This window comes from Mixophyes fleayi, chromosome 9 (assembly GCF_038048845.1).
Source record: "Mixophyes fleayi isolate aMixFle1 chromosome 9, aMixFle1.hap1, whole genome shotgun sequence".
Taxonomy (NCBI): domain Eukaryota; kingdom Metazoa; phylum Chordata; class Amphibia; order Anura; family Limnodynastidae; genus Mixophyes; species Mixophyes fleayi.
Window position 1 is genome coordinate 89837055 of NC_134410.1, and position 16662 is coordinate 89853716.

Sequence of the window (16662 nt, forward strand, 5' to 3'; positions counted from 1 at the left end):
ATATCTTGCTGGACTGAGTTGTTCTCCCCTGGAGTTTACTATCCGCTGAGACTATTGCCATCATTTGACTGTTTTACCTTTTGCCCGGATAGTTCCTGTGACTTTGTATTATTGTGCAGTGCTGTTCAGTCATTACTATATTGTGCATATCATCGTGGGATCAAGTTCAGTGTGCCCGTGTATACTCTGTATTGCATTTCTCTCCCCGTGCTCCTCCTCACATATATATTCAGTGGTACAACTTGCTAGAGGCAGACCACTGATCCCTGTTTCCCGAGTCACCTGTTTCTAGTATCCTTTCACATAGCAGTGGTACAACTTGCTAACGCAGACCACTAACTTGCCGGATACCTCCACCTGTATTCCATTCCTTCACATAGACAGCGGTACAACTTGCTAAACGCAGACCGCTGACTCTCATCACCTCCTCGTTCCTGCTGGACATTCCTCCTCACTATAGCAGTGGTACAACTTGCTACCGCAGACCACTGACTACCCTCACGTTTCCTTTGTCCATTCAGTTCCTCGTGTACTACTACCTGTATATTACCAGTGCTGCTAGTCATAGACTTTCCACGAGCATTCTCTACCATCTGCTGTCTCCTGTTCTGTGATCACCCCGCTACCAGAGTACCATATTACCATCTATACTACTCTGGTAAGTCCATCACCTGGTGATCCCTGGGTAAAGACTCCTAGTGCCCGTGACAACTCTATTGTTTATTTATGTAAGAATCAGCCTATTATGATGATATCAGATATCAGCCAATCTGTTCTATTGACGTCACCCATGCTCTACTACAAATCCGAGACATAACTCAATTGCTATCATTTCCATTGAAAAAGTAATCGGATGTGACAAAACGCGTTGTGCACTCCCACGTTCCAAACAGGAAGTTGCTATCGTCGGGTGCGTTCAACTGTGGAACGCACGTGAACCCTTTGGATCTCTCACACTGTTCACCGACTCAGCTGTCATCTTCAATATGCCGGCCAACGAATCGCAAGTATATTGTCTGTATACTCTGCATTTCCTCACCCTCACTGGATTATCAAAATCTATTCAATACGGACTTAGTCCATTATGAATAGTAGAAAAGGCACAGTTTGCATTAAGAATAAGCTCCTTATGAATATTAATTGGATGGACTTATGGTTTTTATCATCTTAAAAATTTAATATTTTAATCAATTTTATAGTATATATCTGTTCTACTTACTTGTTTACCAGCTATGTCATTTTATGCTCCATGTTATATTTATATTTTGCCTACAGTCAATAGACGGAATTTTTTTCCGCTAATAAATCATCAGTTTTAGACATATATTTAAATATTAATTAATAATATACTACTACAAAAAAAATAATTGTACTCCCTGTGGAACAATAGCGCAGGATCAACCTTTTAACTACTTGCACTGTTGACAGGTTAGGATCACCTGTAAGATCACTAGCTGCTGGTTACAAAGGTCATATGTGGACCAGTGCGCACCAACTACCTATTTTATCCAGACTCAGAAGTAAGTCTACTATCCAAGGGACTTACATTTGTTCCAACTACTTTCCATGACAAGTTCCAATAGAAGGTGCACAGACATCTTAAATTGAAAGAATTCTTGTTGTCCGAAAGACATCCTCGCCAACTCCTTTTAGAACTAAAAGCACTGTGACCCTTCTTCTAATAACCCTTTGATTAAATATTTTATTAGAATGGTTGATACAGGCATATATATGCAGGGCTGCCAAGAGGAATTCAGGGCCCCGGTACAAGAAATTCATGGGGCCCCCCTTATAGTTGAGTATGCTAAAAAAAATTGCACCGCATAACGGCGGCGCAATTTTTTTTTGAGGTGTGGTCAAGCTTTTGTGGGCGTGGCAAATGCGCCATTGGGGCATGGCTAACACATCAAAATCACTAGGCTCTCAATTCGCCCAAGCGTCACATATGTCCAAGCCCTCCTGACTTTCAGGACATCTAGCACCACAGTGTAGTATAGAAAAAATGCAGTGTGTACACAAAGAGTTCAGTCTTGGCCTGCATCTTACATTGGGCACAACACTCACCAAAAATTGACATCGTCCCTACTAGAATCACAACATTTCACATACTGTCCTGCTCTCTCCTACCTGTTCTTCTCACTTTCACCACCTGTGGCTGCAGGTTTCTTTAGTTGCGGCTTGTCTGGATCCTGGAATGCTGGGGGCCCTATTTGGAAATTTTTTTAGATAATTCCAAACAACCCTGGCGTTAAATCAATACCATCCATGATTAATAATTAGGCATTCCTCCAGCTCCAATATTACAATAATGTGCCCCTTCATCATCGCCATGCCTTATGATCACACTGCGCCCTCCATGCTGCTTTTGCCCCCTTCATCTGGCTCCCCTTCATCACACTATACTATGCTGCTCCCCCCCTTTTTCAATCCCACTGTGCCATGCCTCCCCCCCTTTTTAACCCCACTGTGCCATGCTGCCCACCATTTTTTAACCCCACTGTGCCATGCTGACCCCTGTTTTTTAACCCCACTGTGCCAGGCTGCCCCGTTATTTAACCCCTCTGTGGCCCCCCTCATTTTTTAACCCCTCTGACATGCTACCCCCCCCCCCCCATTTTTAACTCCTCTGTGCCCCTCCTCGTTTTTTAACCCCTGTCATGCTGCCCCCCCGTTTTTTAACCCCTCTGTGCCCCCCCTTGTTTTTTAACCCCACTGTCATGCTGCCTCCCCGTTTTTTAACCCCTCTGTGCCCCCCCTCATTTTTTAACCCCACTGTCATGCTGCCTTCCTGTTTTTTAACGCCTCTGTGCCCCCCCCTCGTTTTCCTCCCTTCACTTACCTTTTCTCCTCTCTGCTTTCTTGGTCTTCTCTGCTGCTCTGTGCTCCAGACTGACTGAATGCTGGGCGTGACATGATGACGTCACACCCGGCATTTAGACAGCCTGAATGGAGCACAAAGCAGCAGAGAGGAGGGATGCCGGCTCCGCGACCACGTGAGTATGGTTTGTGTTTTTTTTTTAACTACCCTGCTTCCCCAGCAACGACCGAGCCCCCCAGCCGCAAATAAAAAAAAATAAATAAAAAAAATCGGCAGCGCAAGGGCCCGAGCCGGGCCCCCTGACATGCCCGGGCCCGGGTAATTAGTACCCGCCCCCCCCCCTCTCGACGGCCCTGTATATATGTAAGAAACGCCTGATACAATCCAATCTCACTCCCCTTGAACGGAAAGCATTAAGTGACTTATCTAAAAATAGCTGTATCTGCATTCGACCAGCATATAAAGGTGGCGCTACTGTAGTACAGGAGTTTAAGGGTTACAAGAAAGAGTTCCTCAACCAATTTTCTGACACATTCACCTGTATCGTATCATTGACAAAATCATTGACTATGCAGTTACATGTAGTTTGATTTTGAAATGGACTTCTAGATACCTGAAAACAGACTTCCCTGTTTGTCCTGTGATATATACATTACCAAAAATTCATAAGAGCCTTGAATCACCTCCTGGAAGACCAATCATATCTGCCAGATTCGTTGTTACAGCCATTATCACAATTTTTTGACTTTTGTCGCCAGCCACTGGTCAAAGTCATACCCAGCTTTATCCAAGACTCATTTTCATTGCTCACTGATCTTTCTAACCTTGAAACCATTCTCGACGACTGTTTATTGTTCACAATGGATGTGAAAAGCTTATACACGGACATTCCACAAAAGACGGGGATTGAAGCAGTCTTCAACTGCTCGGTGGAGCATAAGTGTACACAGGATATTTCTACAGAATTCATAATTGATTTGCTACATTTCACTTTGGAAACAAAAGCAGTGCAACCTGGTGTTTGGAACTGAAGTTGGGTCGAATATGGCCCCTAGTTATTCGAATATATGCACTATTTTGAACAGGAACAAATCTTGAGCAGGTTTGGACACCTGGGGGTAAATGTATGAATCTCCGGATTCTTCATCTCCGGCGTGTTCAGCCTCTTCAGCGCTTAAATTTAAAGCGGCGCTGCATTGTAAAGGGAAACTTCCCTTTACAATGCAGCGTCGCTTTAAATTTAAGCGCTGAAGAGGCTGAACACGCCGGAGATGAAGAATCCGGAGATTCATACATTTACCCCCAGATTGCCTTTTATAGATGTTTCATTGATGATCTGTTTGTCATCTGGATTGATATTGAGGTGCAACTCCTTGAAATTACTGAACTCCTCCCTTTTTTGATTACTGCTGTTTTAACAGTTTTTAAAAAAAAATAAAAAAAAATCTTGGTGTGATTTTCACCTTGTTTAGCCAATTTTCATAGCTAGTGATTATTTGATTGGTTCACTCCCACTGTATAGGGTATTTAAGCGTGTTTGGTTCATTGTGGTTAGTCTTGATAAAGGGCTGTGTGAATCCTGAATCACCGACCTCTATTTTCATGAAATAAAGCCGTAAAAATTTGGAAAAGCCCTGTGAGTGCCTCCTAATCATATTATTTTATACGTCAAAGTCTCCATTTGCAACCATTTGTGATACAAAATGGGTTGTTCTGAAAAGCTTAGTGACTTCAAGCATGGTACTGTGAAAGGATACAATCTTTGCAATAAGATGGTTCGTGAAATTTCTTACCTGTTGGATATTCCACAGTCAACTGTAAGTGATATTATTAGAAAGTGGAAGCATTTAGGAATAACAGCAACTCAGCCACGAAGCGGAATACCTCGTAAAATCACAGAGCGGGGTCAACGACTGCTAAGGTGTATGGTACGTAAAAGTCGCCAATGCTCTATTGATTCTTCAGCTGAAACGTTCCGAACTTCCACTGGCATTAATGTATGTACAAAAACTGTGCAGTGGGAGCTTAATGAAATGGTTTTCCATGGCTGAGTAGTTGCGTGCAAGCCTCTCACCACCAAAACCAATGCCAAGTGTCAGATGGATTGGTGTAAAAAACACAGACTCTGAACTGTGGAGCAGTGGAAACGTGTTCTGTGGAGTGATGAATCACGCTTTACTGTTTGGCAGTCAGATGGACGAATCTGGGTTTGGCGGATGCGGGAGAACGTTAACTGTCTTACTGCATTATAATTGTGAAGTTTGGTGGAGGAGAGATAATGGTATGGGGCTGTTTTTCAGAGTTTGGGCTAGGTCCCTTTTCTCCAGTGAAAGTCAATCTTAATGCTTCAGCATACTAAGTCATTTTGGACAATGCTATGCTTCCAACTGTGTGGCAACAGTTCGGGGAAGGCCCTTTTCTATTCCAACATGACTGTGCCCGAGTGCACAAAGGAAGGTCTACAAAGACATGGTTTGAGGAGTTCGGTGTGGAAGAACTGGCCCAAACAGAGCCCTGACCTCAACCCAATCGAACACCTTTGGGATGAACTGGAACGAAGATTACGAGCCAGGCCTTCTCGTCCAACACCAGTGCCTGATCTCATAAATGCTCTATACAATGAATGGGCACAAATTCCCACAGAAACACTACAACATCTTGTGGAAAGCCTTCCAAGAGGAGTGGAAACTGTTATCGCTGCAAAAGGGGGACCAACTCTGTATTAAAGTATATGTATTTGAATACAATGTCATTACAGACATAGATTGTAACCGTGCGAGCAGGGTTCTCTTATCCCTTTGTCTGTATATATTACCCAGTATCGTTTTATTAATGTTTGTTTCCAAATGTAGAGCGCTACGGAATTTGGTGGCGCTATATAAATGTTGATGATGTTGATGATTACAGTCCCTGTTGGTGTAATTGTCAAGCGTGCGACTACTTTTGTAGTGTGTGCATACAAATAAAAACATGGATTTTTGACTGCGTTATACTGTATAATTTTTAAAAGAATTTTATAGATATGTGATTTTAATGAAGACTAACAACGATTTGGGGGTAAATCTATGAAACTGCGAGTTTCCAGTGGGTTTGAAGAGTGGAGATGTTGTCTATAGTAACCAATCAGATTCTAGCTTTCATTTCAGAGAATATACTAAATAAATAATAACTAGAATCTGATTGGTTGCTATAGGCAACATCACTTTTCAAACCCACCGGAAACTCGCAGCGTGATACATTTACCCCGTGATGTTTTAAAGAAATAAAATCAAAAATGGATGCTCAATTAGCTTCAATGCTCTGTTCGGCAGATTCACTGATGTCACTGATGGGTGTAAAGGTTCATATCCCTACACCACTATACTTTTTCTGCTCAGCCTGTGTTTATGCCCCTCCCTGTGAACTTTGGATTTATATGAATGGGGCCATTAGGACAAGTAAGGATGGGTGCAGCAAACAGTACATAGAAGGTAGGTAAAAATCAGTTTTCATTTTATCTTATTGAATTCTACACCATACAAATGTTGCAAATGTTATATATTTTGTTTCTACATCCAAACTGTTGTCCTTTGTAATCATTCATAATAGGTTCCGAGAGGTTTCTTGCTATGATTTTCATAGGCTTACATAAAGACAATGCTTCCCTGTGAATCAGTTAAACCTCTAATATAATTTATTCTAAAAAGCTCACTAAATATTTGCGCGCATACATAGTATTTGTGAATATCTTTAGTAGAATTGTCATGTAATGTATCAATCTTTTTAGGTTTAGGGGTCCTTGATGAGCATGTAACTGTACCTGTGCAATGCGGTGGTGTTGCAGATTGATGACACGCGACATAGCCATCTGAATGCTACCAAAGACAGCAACCACTTCCAGCTTCTTGTCGTCAAAAGAAGGGGCCCCAAAATTCTGCAGTATACAATTGAGACATATTAATAGGTATATTTTTTTGCCAAATGTAATGAGGCAGTTGTATGCACAGTCATCACTTACATTGTCCTCTTTGGTTCCTCCCCAGAAGTTAATGCCTCCAGCATAGCTAGGTATGTTCAGAATGGCAATACCCTGAAGACTGGGCAGGGAGATGGTTACTCCATCACACTAAAAGAGCAAGTACTACATTATTATCTACTTCTGAAGAGGATATAACCATTCTGCATAGTATTATAATAATTCTTAAAGATGGCTTTCATGCTCAAGTCATGCTCAAGTGAGCCTCAGCAAGCTTTTATTTGTTATTATATGTGTGGTATAGTCTTTATTTTTAATTTGTATACATTATTTGTATATAATATAAATATTACTAAACATTAATTACTGAATGCAGCAGTTAGTCGCTGTGTTTAAAGTCACTATAACAATAGGCATGTATTTTAACAGTATAGTCACCTCTAGTCTCACACGCTGCTCTAGGTTCTTGTATGTTTTCTGCAGAAGTTCCTTGGTTCCCAACACTCCATACCACATCATATTTCGTGTCCGACTACTACAAAGTAAAAGACGATAGCTAGTATTCTAGCAGCTGTATATGAACTGGATAAACAAGCAAAATATGATAAACCTTGGCAGTCTGATAGGTATAACAAATCCTATTTTGCTTATTTATTTCTTACAGGCTATTTGAACAAGAATGTCAAGTATACTGGATGATAAACTTTTGCATTTATGAAAGTTCAATGTTTATTCCAATTACCGGTAAATGATTATCAGTAACTTTGTACAAATTACCACCTTTTTGAGGACAGTATTTTCATAACCATTTTGGTTTGATTGACATGTATATTAGTAAACTGCATAATGTTTTATTGTACCTTAGTCTTATTGTACTGCTGAATCAATTTTATGTGCTGATAGTATGCATCTTAATATATTGAATAAAATACATTGTCTAACGGAGCCAGTTGTGAAATTCATTCTGCTACTTGAAGTGTCATCTGTTATTTTACAATCTTTTATCTCTTCTCTTTGCAATTTTTGATCAATTACTGCAGATCCTCGATAATTCATAAAGTGCAAGTGGCTTTGAAGACTCATAACTAAACAGCAAGAATATGCCCCAGCACTGCATATTCTGCTAGCAGCATAATTTTGTGCAAATAGCCCATTTTTATGGAAAGCACATGGATTTTCTCTATGGAGAAGGTGGGCATTTCAAAGGCCCGGGGAATTTTGTTTCCTTTTTATTGTGACTATATATCAATATACAATATTATTTTGTGAGACAACATATTTAAATGTTATTCAACAAGTGGGCAGCGCACATTTTCAAGTGCAAATCTTCTCTGCTTAGCAGATGACCACTGATGTTTCATCCATCCGCAAGTGGATTGAAGTTGTACATATATTCAGGAGATGGACTGTAATCTGGAGTCAATGTATACTTTCAATGAGCTTTTTACCAAATACCCATGAAAATATTCAAACAAACAAATGTTTCACATATACTTCAATATAGAACAGACCTCATTTTCCATCAAGCAGTTTAAATTAATGGTCTGGTTCTAAAGCCTTAACAGGCAGGTCTTTGCAGTGATGTGTCTACTCTTTTAACCAATGTATTGTCATGCCTACATGGTTATTTGCGAGCTTGGAAAAGTAGGCACATACTAATTTTACAGGGAACAGTTCCAAAAATTGGCATTTTGGGAATCATTGTGCACATACAAAAACCATTTTACATCTGTATAATTTATATTTGTTTTTTTTAAAGATCAATTTTAATTGAGGATTTTTTCAAACAATAAGATGGGGGAAGGGGGTGTGAAGGGATTGTTAAGATATCAGGGGGGTTGTGCCTGAGTTCACTAAATACCCCTGGTCCTCTAGGGTTCTATGGGGCGTATTCAATTGTTAGCATTAACGCTAACAAACGAGCGCTCGAAAAATCTTACCGTTAATACGGTAATTACTCGCGGAATTTCAGCTCGCCGCTCCCTGAAATTCCGCAAGTAAACTACCATATTAACGGTTTTCGCGCGCAATATTACTGTATAAACGGTAATATTTTCCGAGCGCTCGTTTTTCAGCCTTAACGCTGACAATTGAATACGCCCCTCTAAATCATACAGGCAAGAAGAGAAAGATGATGCAACTGTATCTTTATTACAAAAGATAAGCACAACTGTAAACAAAACGTATTACTATGACTAAAAACCTTCGAAAAACTCAAAAGAACCCCCACATCATCCCAGAGTCAATATAACAATAACTGTTACATAAAACTATAGACATTACTTCACTGGACCCAGTTGTAATTTCCCAGGTCAAGTTGTAGTAATGAAAGTGGTGCTGATGCAGTTGCAGAGACAACAGCAAGAAGGGCCCACCAGTACGCTAAGAGTTCAGCATTGTCCCGTAAGAGCCTTTGATGTAATGGTTAAACGGTTAAACGGTTTCTGGCTGTGAAGGAGCTATCACTCCAGAACGTGCCACCAGCGATGATGTTATTGCAGTGCAGTGTGAATTGGCGCATCTTTAAACGCAGACTGCGCATGCGCCAATTGACACGTGGGCAGTAGCCAATTACTTGTTGCCCACTGTGTTTTCAGACAGTATTAAAGGCATGGCAATAGCCATGGGTTTAAGACATCACAGATTTCCAGGGAAACATCAATGCAGCACACCCCTCTCTCCCTTTCTCTTCAGAAACCTGATTTCTGGTGTAGAGATTGGAAATGCTTAGGTCAAACCTCAGGTAATTAACATGTCTAAATTTATCCTGTACTGAGACTCCGCCCACCTTCTGAACTTTGAGGAACACATGTTTCTTTCTCTTTTGCTAGCTGGACAGGCAGACACACAGATAGGATTTTTCTCCCCATTTTGACACAGGAAGAGAGAAGTATATATGGGCCCCTTTTATGCGACTCTGGTAATAGTTTGAACATGAGGAAATAGATTTAAATATGAGTGATATGTACACTGTTTCTTGTTAGTGTTTTAATGGTAAATAAGGTAAAAGTTAAATAAGATTGTTTGAGAATTCTTACTTGGGAAATATATATTGTATTTGACTGTTAGTATAATATAGCTTGTGAATGGCTGCTAGTTAAAGCAGTAATGATGTAAGTTTGCAAAAGTTAGACTAAGTAACATAGGTAAGCAAACAAATGGTTGTTTTAGAAAGTGAACAGTAAATGATTTGATTGTATAACACTGTAAGCACAGAAAAAGATGATAGCTGAGATGAGGACTTAGATTAGAAAGACTGTTAAACATAGAAGATGAGAAAGTGAGATTTGAAGCTTTGGAGACTTGGCAAAAAGATATCCCAAGCGTAACTGACTCAGACAGGCCCGGCGCTCCCATTAGGCAACCTTAGGCAGTTGCCTAGGGCGCCGGGACCTGCAGGGCGCCGCTGACTAGATTTTTTAATCTAGTCAGCGGTGTTTGGGACATAGTACAGCGGCGGAATGGCGCCTGCTGTTTCCTTTTTTTTTATTTTATGGATGCCCCCGTCCGCGCAGCACTCACACATGACCACTGACATCAGTCAGTGATCATGTGATATCAGTCTTCTTCGGCGGCATCTTCCAGGTCCAGAGAAATGCTGTCCCCACCCCCCGTGTTCTCATACTGTCTGTCACTGACAGTGTGAATAAAGTTATTTCCCAGAGTCCCCTCCCCTCCCAGCATGCACCGCTCCGCTCCACCCCCCTCCTCTGTGTTTTTGGAAGCCGAGGAGTGTTTTTGGCAGCTAGTGGAGAGAACAGAAGAAGTGTGAAGAGCCCCCTGCATCTGCTGACAAGATTTTGAGAAAGTGCCTAGGGCGCCATGGATCCTAGCACCGGCCCTGGACTTAGACACTTTAATTTGTTACTTTGATTCCATTTGGAAATCTCTGGCTTCAACTCGTCTTCAGGAGGTCCATTTAAGAAACGATTTACAGGACTTACATTACTCTGGCCTAACAATAATGGTCACTGCAACCAAACAGCTGATTCTAAGACAATGGACATCCCCGGTTCCTCCAACCTTGGCTGAACTTCGTACATCAATATTACCGTATATACTCGAGTATAAGTCGACCCGAATATAAGCCGAGGCACTTAATTTTACCACAAAAAACTGGGAAAACTTATTGACTCGAGTATAAGCCTAGGGTGGGAAATGCAGCAGCTACTGGTAAGTTTCAAAAATAAAAACAGTGCTGGATATCGTTAACACTGGGCTCCCAATAATACAAACGTGAGGTTGTAAATGAATATATCAAAATTTATTGTTATTAAACATCAATAAAATTTTATAAGTACATAATATATACCCATATCCTAATAAATTGTACACAAATGGTTAAACTAAATCCTCTGCACTTTGTATCAAGCCTAATAGGTGAACACAGATATAAATAACATTCACTAAAGACAACTCAGATCATTAATATATAAATCAATGAGACCGTCTGTGGATACTAAATACATGTGCCAGTTAAGTTTATTCGCCTTTAGAAGGTGATGAGCAGTTACTCCTAAGTGTTCAGAACAGTACAGTAATTTAGGCTTTAGTAATGCAAAAGATGCTGCACATACACTAACTAGAATTTGATATAATAGCTCAGATAAAGATGAGTTTGATTTTGTTTGCTGGAAGAAACATTTTAACAGAACAATACAATTTGCTTTGTGTGATTTAACCCTTATTATACTTGAAGCTTGGGATGTTTTTAGACTTTTCAATGATTTCACAGTTATGCAAAAGAATCTTCAGACACTCATTAATAGGTGACAAAAAATGAAAATATTGGACTTTATAAAACTGCTGCAAATAATTGCAGTGGACAAGTCAGGGTACTCACATGTGTCTCTGACCAGCGGGGCTAGATGGAAATGTCCCGGTCTTTAGCTTTGACTGACAGGCTCCTTTTCATTTAACTTTATTGTTCCATGTGCAATGAACACACAAAAACGGGCTACAATAAAATGGTGGCTGACAGTGATCCACAGAGGCTGCAGATGCCTGCAGATGAGCGGGGGAGACTGGAAAACGGAGACCAGGTAAGTGGGACCCGAGTATAAGCCGAGGGGGGCTTTTTTCAGCACAAAAAATGTGCTGAAAAACTCGGCTTATACACGAGTATATACGGTAGATATTATTTATTTAGACAGGAAAACTACACTCCCTGAAATTGAAAAAGGAAGGATATGGTTCAATAAAAAGTTGGGATTATACACAGGGCCGGTGCTAGGGTCCATGGCGCCCTAGGCATTTTTACAAAATCCCCCCCCTCCGCAAAAATCGGCGCCGCCCCCCCCCCCCCCCGCAAAAATCGGCGCCCTCCTCCCCCCTCACCCCGTCTTTCCTTACCTTGTCTCACCACCGCCGCCTCTCTGCTCCGTCTCCTCCCCTCCACTCACTGGAGGGGAGGAGACGGAGCAGAGAGGGGGTGGTGGTGAGCAATAGCCTCTTCCCCCCTCCCCGTGCATCTGAATGCTGTGCGGCGGCCGTGACAGGTATGGTCAGCGGTCGCTGCATAGTTTTAAAGTAATTTACCATTCTGTGGCGCCCTCCAGGTGCCCTCCAGAGCCCGGCGCCCTAGGCAAGTGCCTAACCTTGCCTAATGGGAGCGCCGGTCCTGATTATACACTGAATCATTAACAGCCCCTGTGCAAAAGAATATTTTCAAACTGTTTGAATTTACCACGTGGTATCTTCTTAGGCAGTTGAGCTAAGACTACACAAGTTCTGCCCTTACGATTGTTGACCACTGGTGATTTTTTGATCTTTGGTAAACATGATTGTTTTCCCTGTTGTGGACCTCCACCCCCCCCCCCCCCCCACTCCCCTCCTGTATATGTATACATCCTCTATCTGGGAGTCTTACCCTCATAGACATAACCCGATGCTACCCTGGCATAAACAACTACCATTCCTTCACTATCCCCTGTTAATATACTCTTATCCCCTTTTACCCCATTGGATTTTTTTTTCTCATTTATGGATGCTCATGATTCCTATACATTCCATTATAATGTCATTATTGCTCATCGTTATGCACACAGGATGCCTGTTTTGAATAATATATCTAACCAATTTTTATTCCGATAAGTTAAGCTGATGTTATCATATATTGTTATGCCTTAATTTATGGAATTGTTTATATGTTTAATGTCCTTATTGTTGTTGTTTTTTCTTCTATAAAACCAATAAAGAGAATTTCAAATAAGGACCTTTACTACAACCTCTGTTTTCATGGGCAAAATGGGGAGGGGACTGGGCAAATGCACAATGTCAATTTACAGTAAGGGCACGCCAAGCTTGAGCGCTCGCAGCAAAGTCTGATTCAAGCATTGGGCACCTCAAAGGTATGTGTTTTCCATACCACTTGCACCAGCTACAGGTCAGGTGTAATTGCAAAAGTTAGACTAAGTAACATAGGTAAGCAAACTCTGAAAATTAAAATGGTTGTTTTAGAATCGTAATCACTAGTGATATCAGTCGCATATGAAAGCTAGCACATGTGTATACAGTCAAAAGCAATAATAAAAATGAATTTTATGTACAGTAAACATTCATAACATCCAAATAAATGTATTTTATGGGGGAGAAAAAAAAAGGTTTTTGTTTAAATATTTTGTCATATTAACAGGGGAGATTAATAGTTTTTTCTTTCTTCTGTGCGTTCTTTTGGAACTATTTCACATATATATTGGACATATCCTGCAGTGTATTGTCTGTTAGATCAGAGCGCTGATTATGGCAGTTAAATCCGGGGGGTTCAGCCTGCTTTCATACGGAGGCATTTGAACGTTCGGTGCATTGAGGATATATGTAATAAAGGCAGCTGTGCGTTTGGGTGTGTCTTGGGTGTGACTTGGGGAGTTCGAACAAGATTTACAGATTGTAGAGCAATTTCTAGGGTCTCTCCCATATCCTCTTTCCAACTAATCTCATTAACTTCTTTGTCTGGTTGGTCAGGAGTTAAAGTGTTGAAATCAATCCTCTTGAACTAGATCAGGGGTCAGCAACTTATCAGTGTGTCGGCTAAAATCTAGTCCAGCCCAGGTGTGCCAGTGGTGTACATTTTATATATATATATATATATATATATATATATATATATATATATATATATTAATTATATAAATTTATTCATTTTATCATTCTAATTAAACATGATACTATTATTAGAAATGGGACCATGTTCTTGGCTTACATACTCACAAATTCATATTGTGTGGTTTGAAGTGTATTAATGTATTTCCCCCAGTTCATATTATGCCACACATAGTAACATAGTACTGCCTCAGTTCAGTATGCCACACATAGTACTGCCCCAGTTCAGTATGCCACACATAGTACTGCCCCAGTTCAGTATGTCACACATAGTACTGCTCCAGTTCAGTATACCACACATAGTGCTGCCCCAAGTTCACAGTATGCCCCACTTAATGACATTTTGGATTAAAATAATAGATTATAAAGTGGCAATTTCAAGATTAGAAAAGTGAATTAAAGATGTTGATAAATATATATGAATCTGTGACTAAACAGAATAAAAATGCAGTGATATCTTATTTGCTCCAATGAATATTCATAACACAGTTTTCATTGTATATTCATCTCTTAATATTGTAAATGATAACCTTTGTTATTGTTTTGATGGCACTGTTTGTATTATCCCTCTAGACATGAAGGAGGACTATATCAATAAAGTTTCATAATATTCCAACAATTAAATATTTTATTGTGTTATGAACTGTTTATTTTCCTGTTTACTAAAATTGTCTCACAGCTTATAGTGTCTATCCCAAAGTTGTTTATGATTATTTATCACATTAGTGTTTATTTAGCACAACATTGATTTATCATCCGTTGGTCATTAAATCAGTATTTTACCATCTAATGTTCTAGTGGAAAAAACAAAAAAACAAAAACAAGCGCAAATATATCCTATCTAATGAATACCACCGTAGATTTAAAATGTATTTGTATAACCATTAATACATATATAATTCAAAAATTTAAAAAGAAAAAAAATATCAAAATAAACTCCACCAAACCATTAATCCGGTCTAATTTTGGTCTTAAATTATGTTGAAGTCACCTATAGTGCATATATAGGGAATAAAAGTCTCAGACAATAATTCATTGCATAATCCGGAATCTTTGATAATAAGAGATCACTGGATTAGCTCACATTACAAGACACGATTGTATCTATTAAATTTCGCACCTTCGTTGTATGATATGCAACACATTATTATGTGGATCAAAATTTGTTTTTCACTCACAATCATTCATATGATACAGCCGTCAGTATAACAACCTGGAGATACAGATCATACTCAGTACATCTGACTCATGAAGTCCTGCAAGCGGCTTTTAGCTCCGCCTGCTAGAGCTACATACCGAATCACTCTTCTGCAATTTAAATTTGTTCTCTCTCCGTTAAATCGATGTCTCACTCCAGGCTTCTTAAAAAGGGGGAATGTGCAATATTGATGGTGGAATCCAACTGAGATTGTGATCTCTCCTTAAGTCAGTCAATCCGATCAGTAGAATTATAATTAAGTCCTGTGATCATGGTTCAAAGGAGTTCTATCTGACGTGTTTCTCCACTATTGATGTATGGTTTCCACAGAGATGGCTATTTGTTTGGTTAGCCTTCTTTTCAACTCACATATCAATAGTGGAGAAGTGACAGCAACATCAAAGTTGGGCCATGAAAAGGTTCATGATAGTTAGTTTTCTAGTTAGCATGAAAAAGAAAAGCAAATGAAAAATCTATTGTCTTATGGCAAAATAAGTACCTGCATTTTTTGGGGTGTTCATCCCTCTTGTTATTAAATTCTAGAGAAATTTTGGCATCCAGACCAATCCCAAAGTAATTATTCATAGTGCATCTCTCTGAAAATTGCCTGAAATAGAAAATTAGTGTAAAATAATAACATGTATGGATTTAATACATTTGTAAAACACGCAAGAGGCTACACTGGACTCCAGACTTGTCCTTTCTTTTTCAGGTATAGTTGAACACTTAGGTTGAAAACCCCTATCTGTGCCGAAAAAGTATTTTTTGCTTTTATAAAATAGTTATGATGAACAGAAATTTGAAACTTGGGGGTATATTTACTAAACTGCGGGTATGAAAAGTGGAGATATTGCCTATAGCAACCAATCAGATTCTAGTTAGCCTTTATTTAGTACACTCTACAAACTGACAGCTAGAATTTTATTGGTTGCTATAGGCAACATCTCCACTTTTTCAAACCCGCAGTTTAGTAAATATACCCCTTGGTGTTTTCTTTCTGCTGTTATAGGCCTACATAAATACATAAGCTGAACTTAACCTAAAGTGGTTTGTGGAACTTAAATAGAGCTATGTAATGGGATATTAAGCTATATTTTTGAAATACTGTGAAGCAATTATACCAATTGTTGAGACATTGACAGTGTCAGAAACCCCATCAAACCTCTGTGCAGTTTTCATGCCAATATTATATTTCTGCAATGCGCTCTCAAACTATTATTCCCAAACGTTTCACAATTGAAGTTAAGTGAGTATCTGATGTGCCAGATAAGTGATATTAAGGACTTTGCACTACAGAAATGGGATGACTGCAAGCCAAAGTGCCTGAGTTTTTAATTAATGATGAAGAGGAATTAATTTCTCTTGAAATAACCGATCTGCAGTGGTGAAGGATGACCATGCATGTTCAGTTAGAAGAAACTTGCTGATGCAGTCAAGATGCTAAAAGAGCGGCCTTTTACAACGTTTGTGAAGAAACAGGCAGATTATTTCCATATATTATTAAAAATAGAGAAGGAAACTCTGATTCTGATTTAGACATGTATTTGGCAGCTGTTTCCTTACCCGAACTAAGTGCAGATAGCAGGGAAA

The 16662-nt window shown here is 39.6% G+C and overlaps 1 protein-coding gene across 7 annotated transcripts in view; it reads right to left on the minus strand.

The window, feature by feature from the left end:
• Positions 1-16662, minus strand: part of LOC142100822 (diacylglycerol kinase eta-like) — a 481771-nt gene that overhangs the window by 79248 nt on the left and 385861 nt on the right. For all 7 annotated transcript variants that reach the window (XM_075184666.1, XM_075184664.1, XM_075184663.1 and 4 more), the window contains 4 exons: positions 15572-15679; positions 7212-7308; positions 6816-6923; positions 6618-6731 (listed from right to left, as the gene is read on the minus strand). In XM_075184666.1, coding sequence (XP_075040767.1) covers positions 6618-6731; positions 6816-6923; positions 7212-7308; positions 15572-15679 — 427 coding nt within the window. The remainder of the gene's footprint in view (positions 1-6617; positions 6732-6815; positions 6924-7211; positions 7309-15571; positions 15680-16662) is intronic.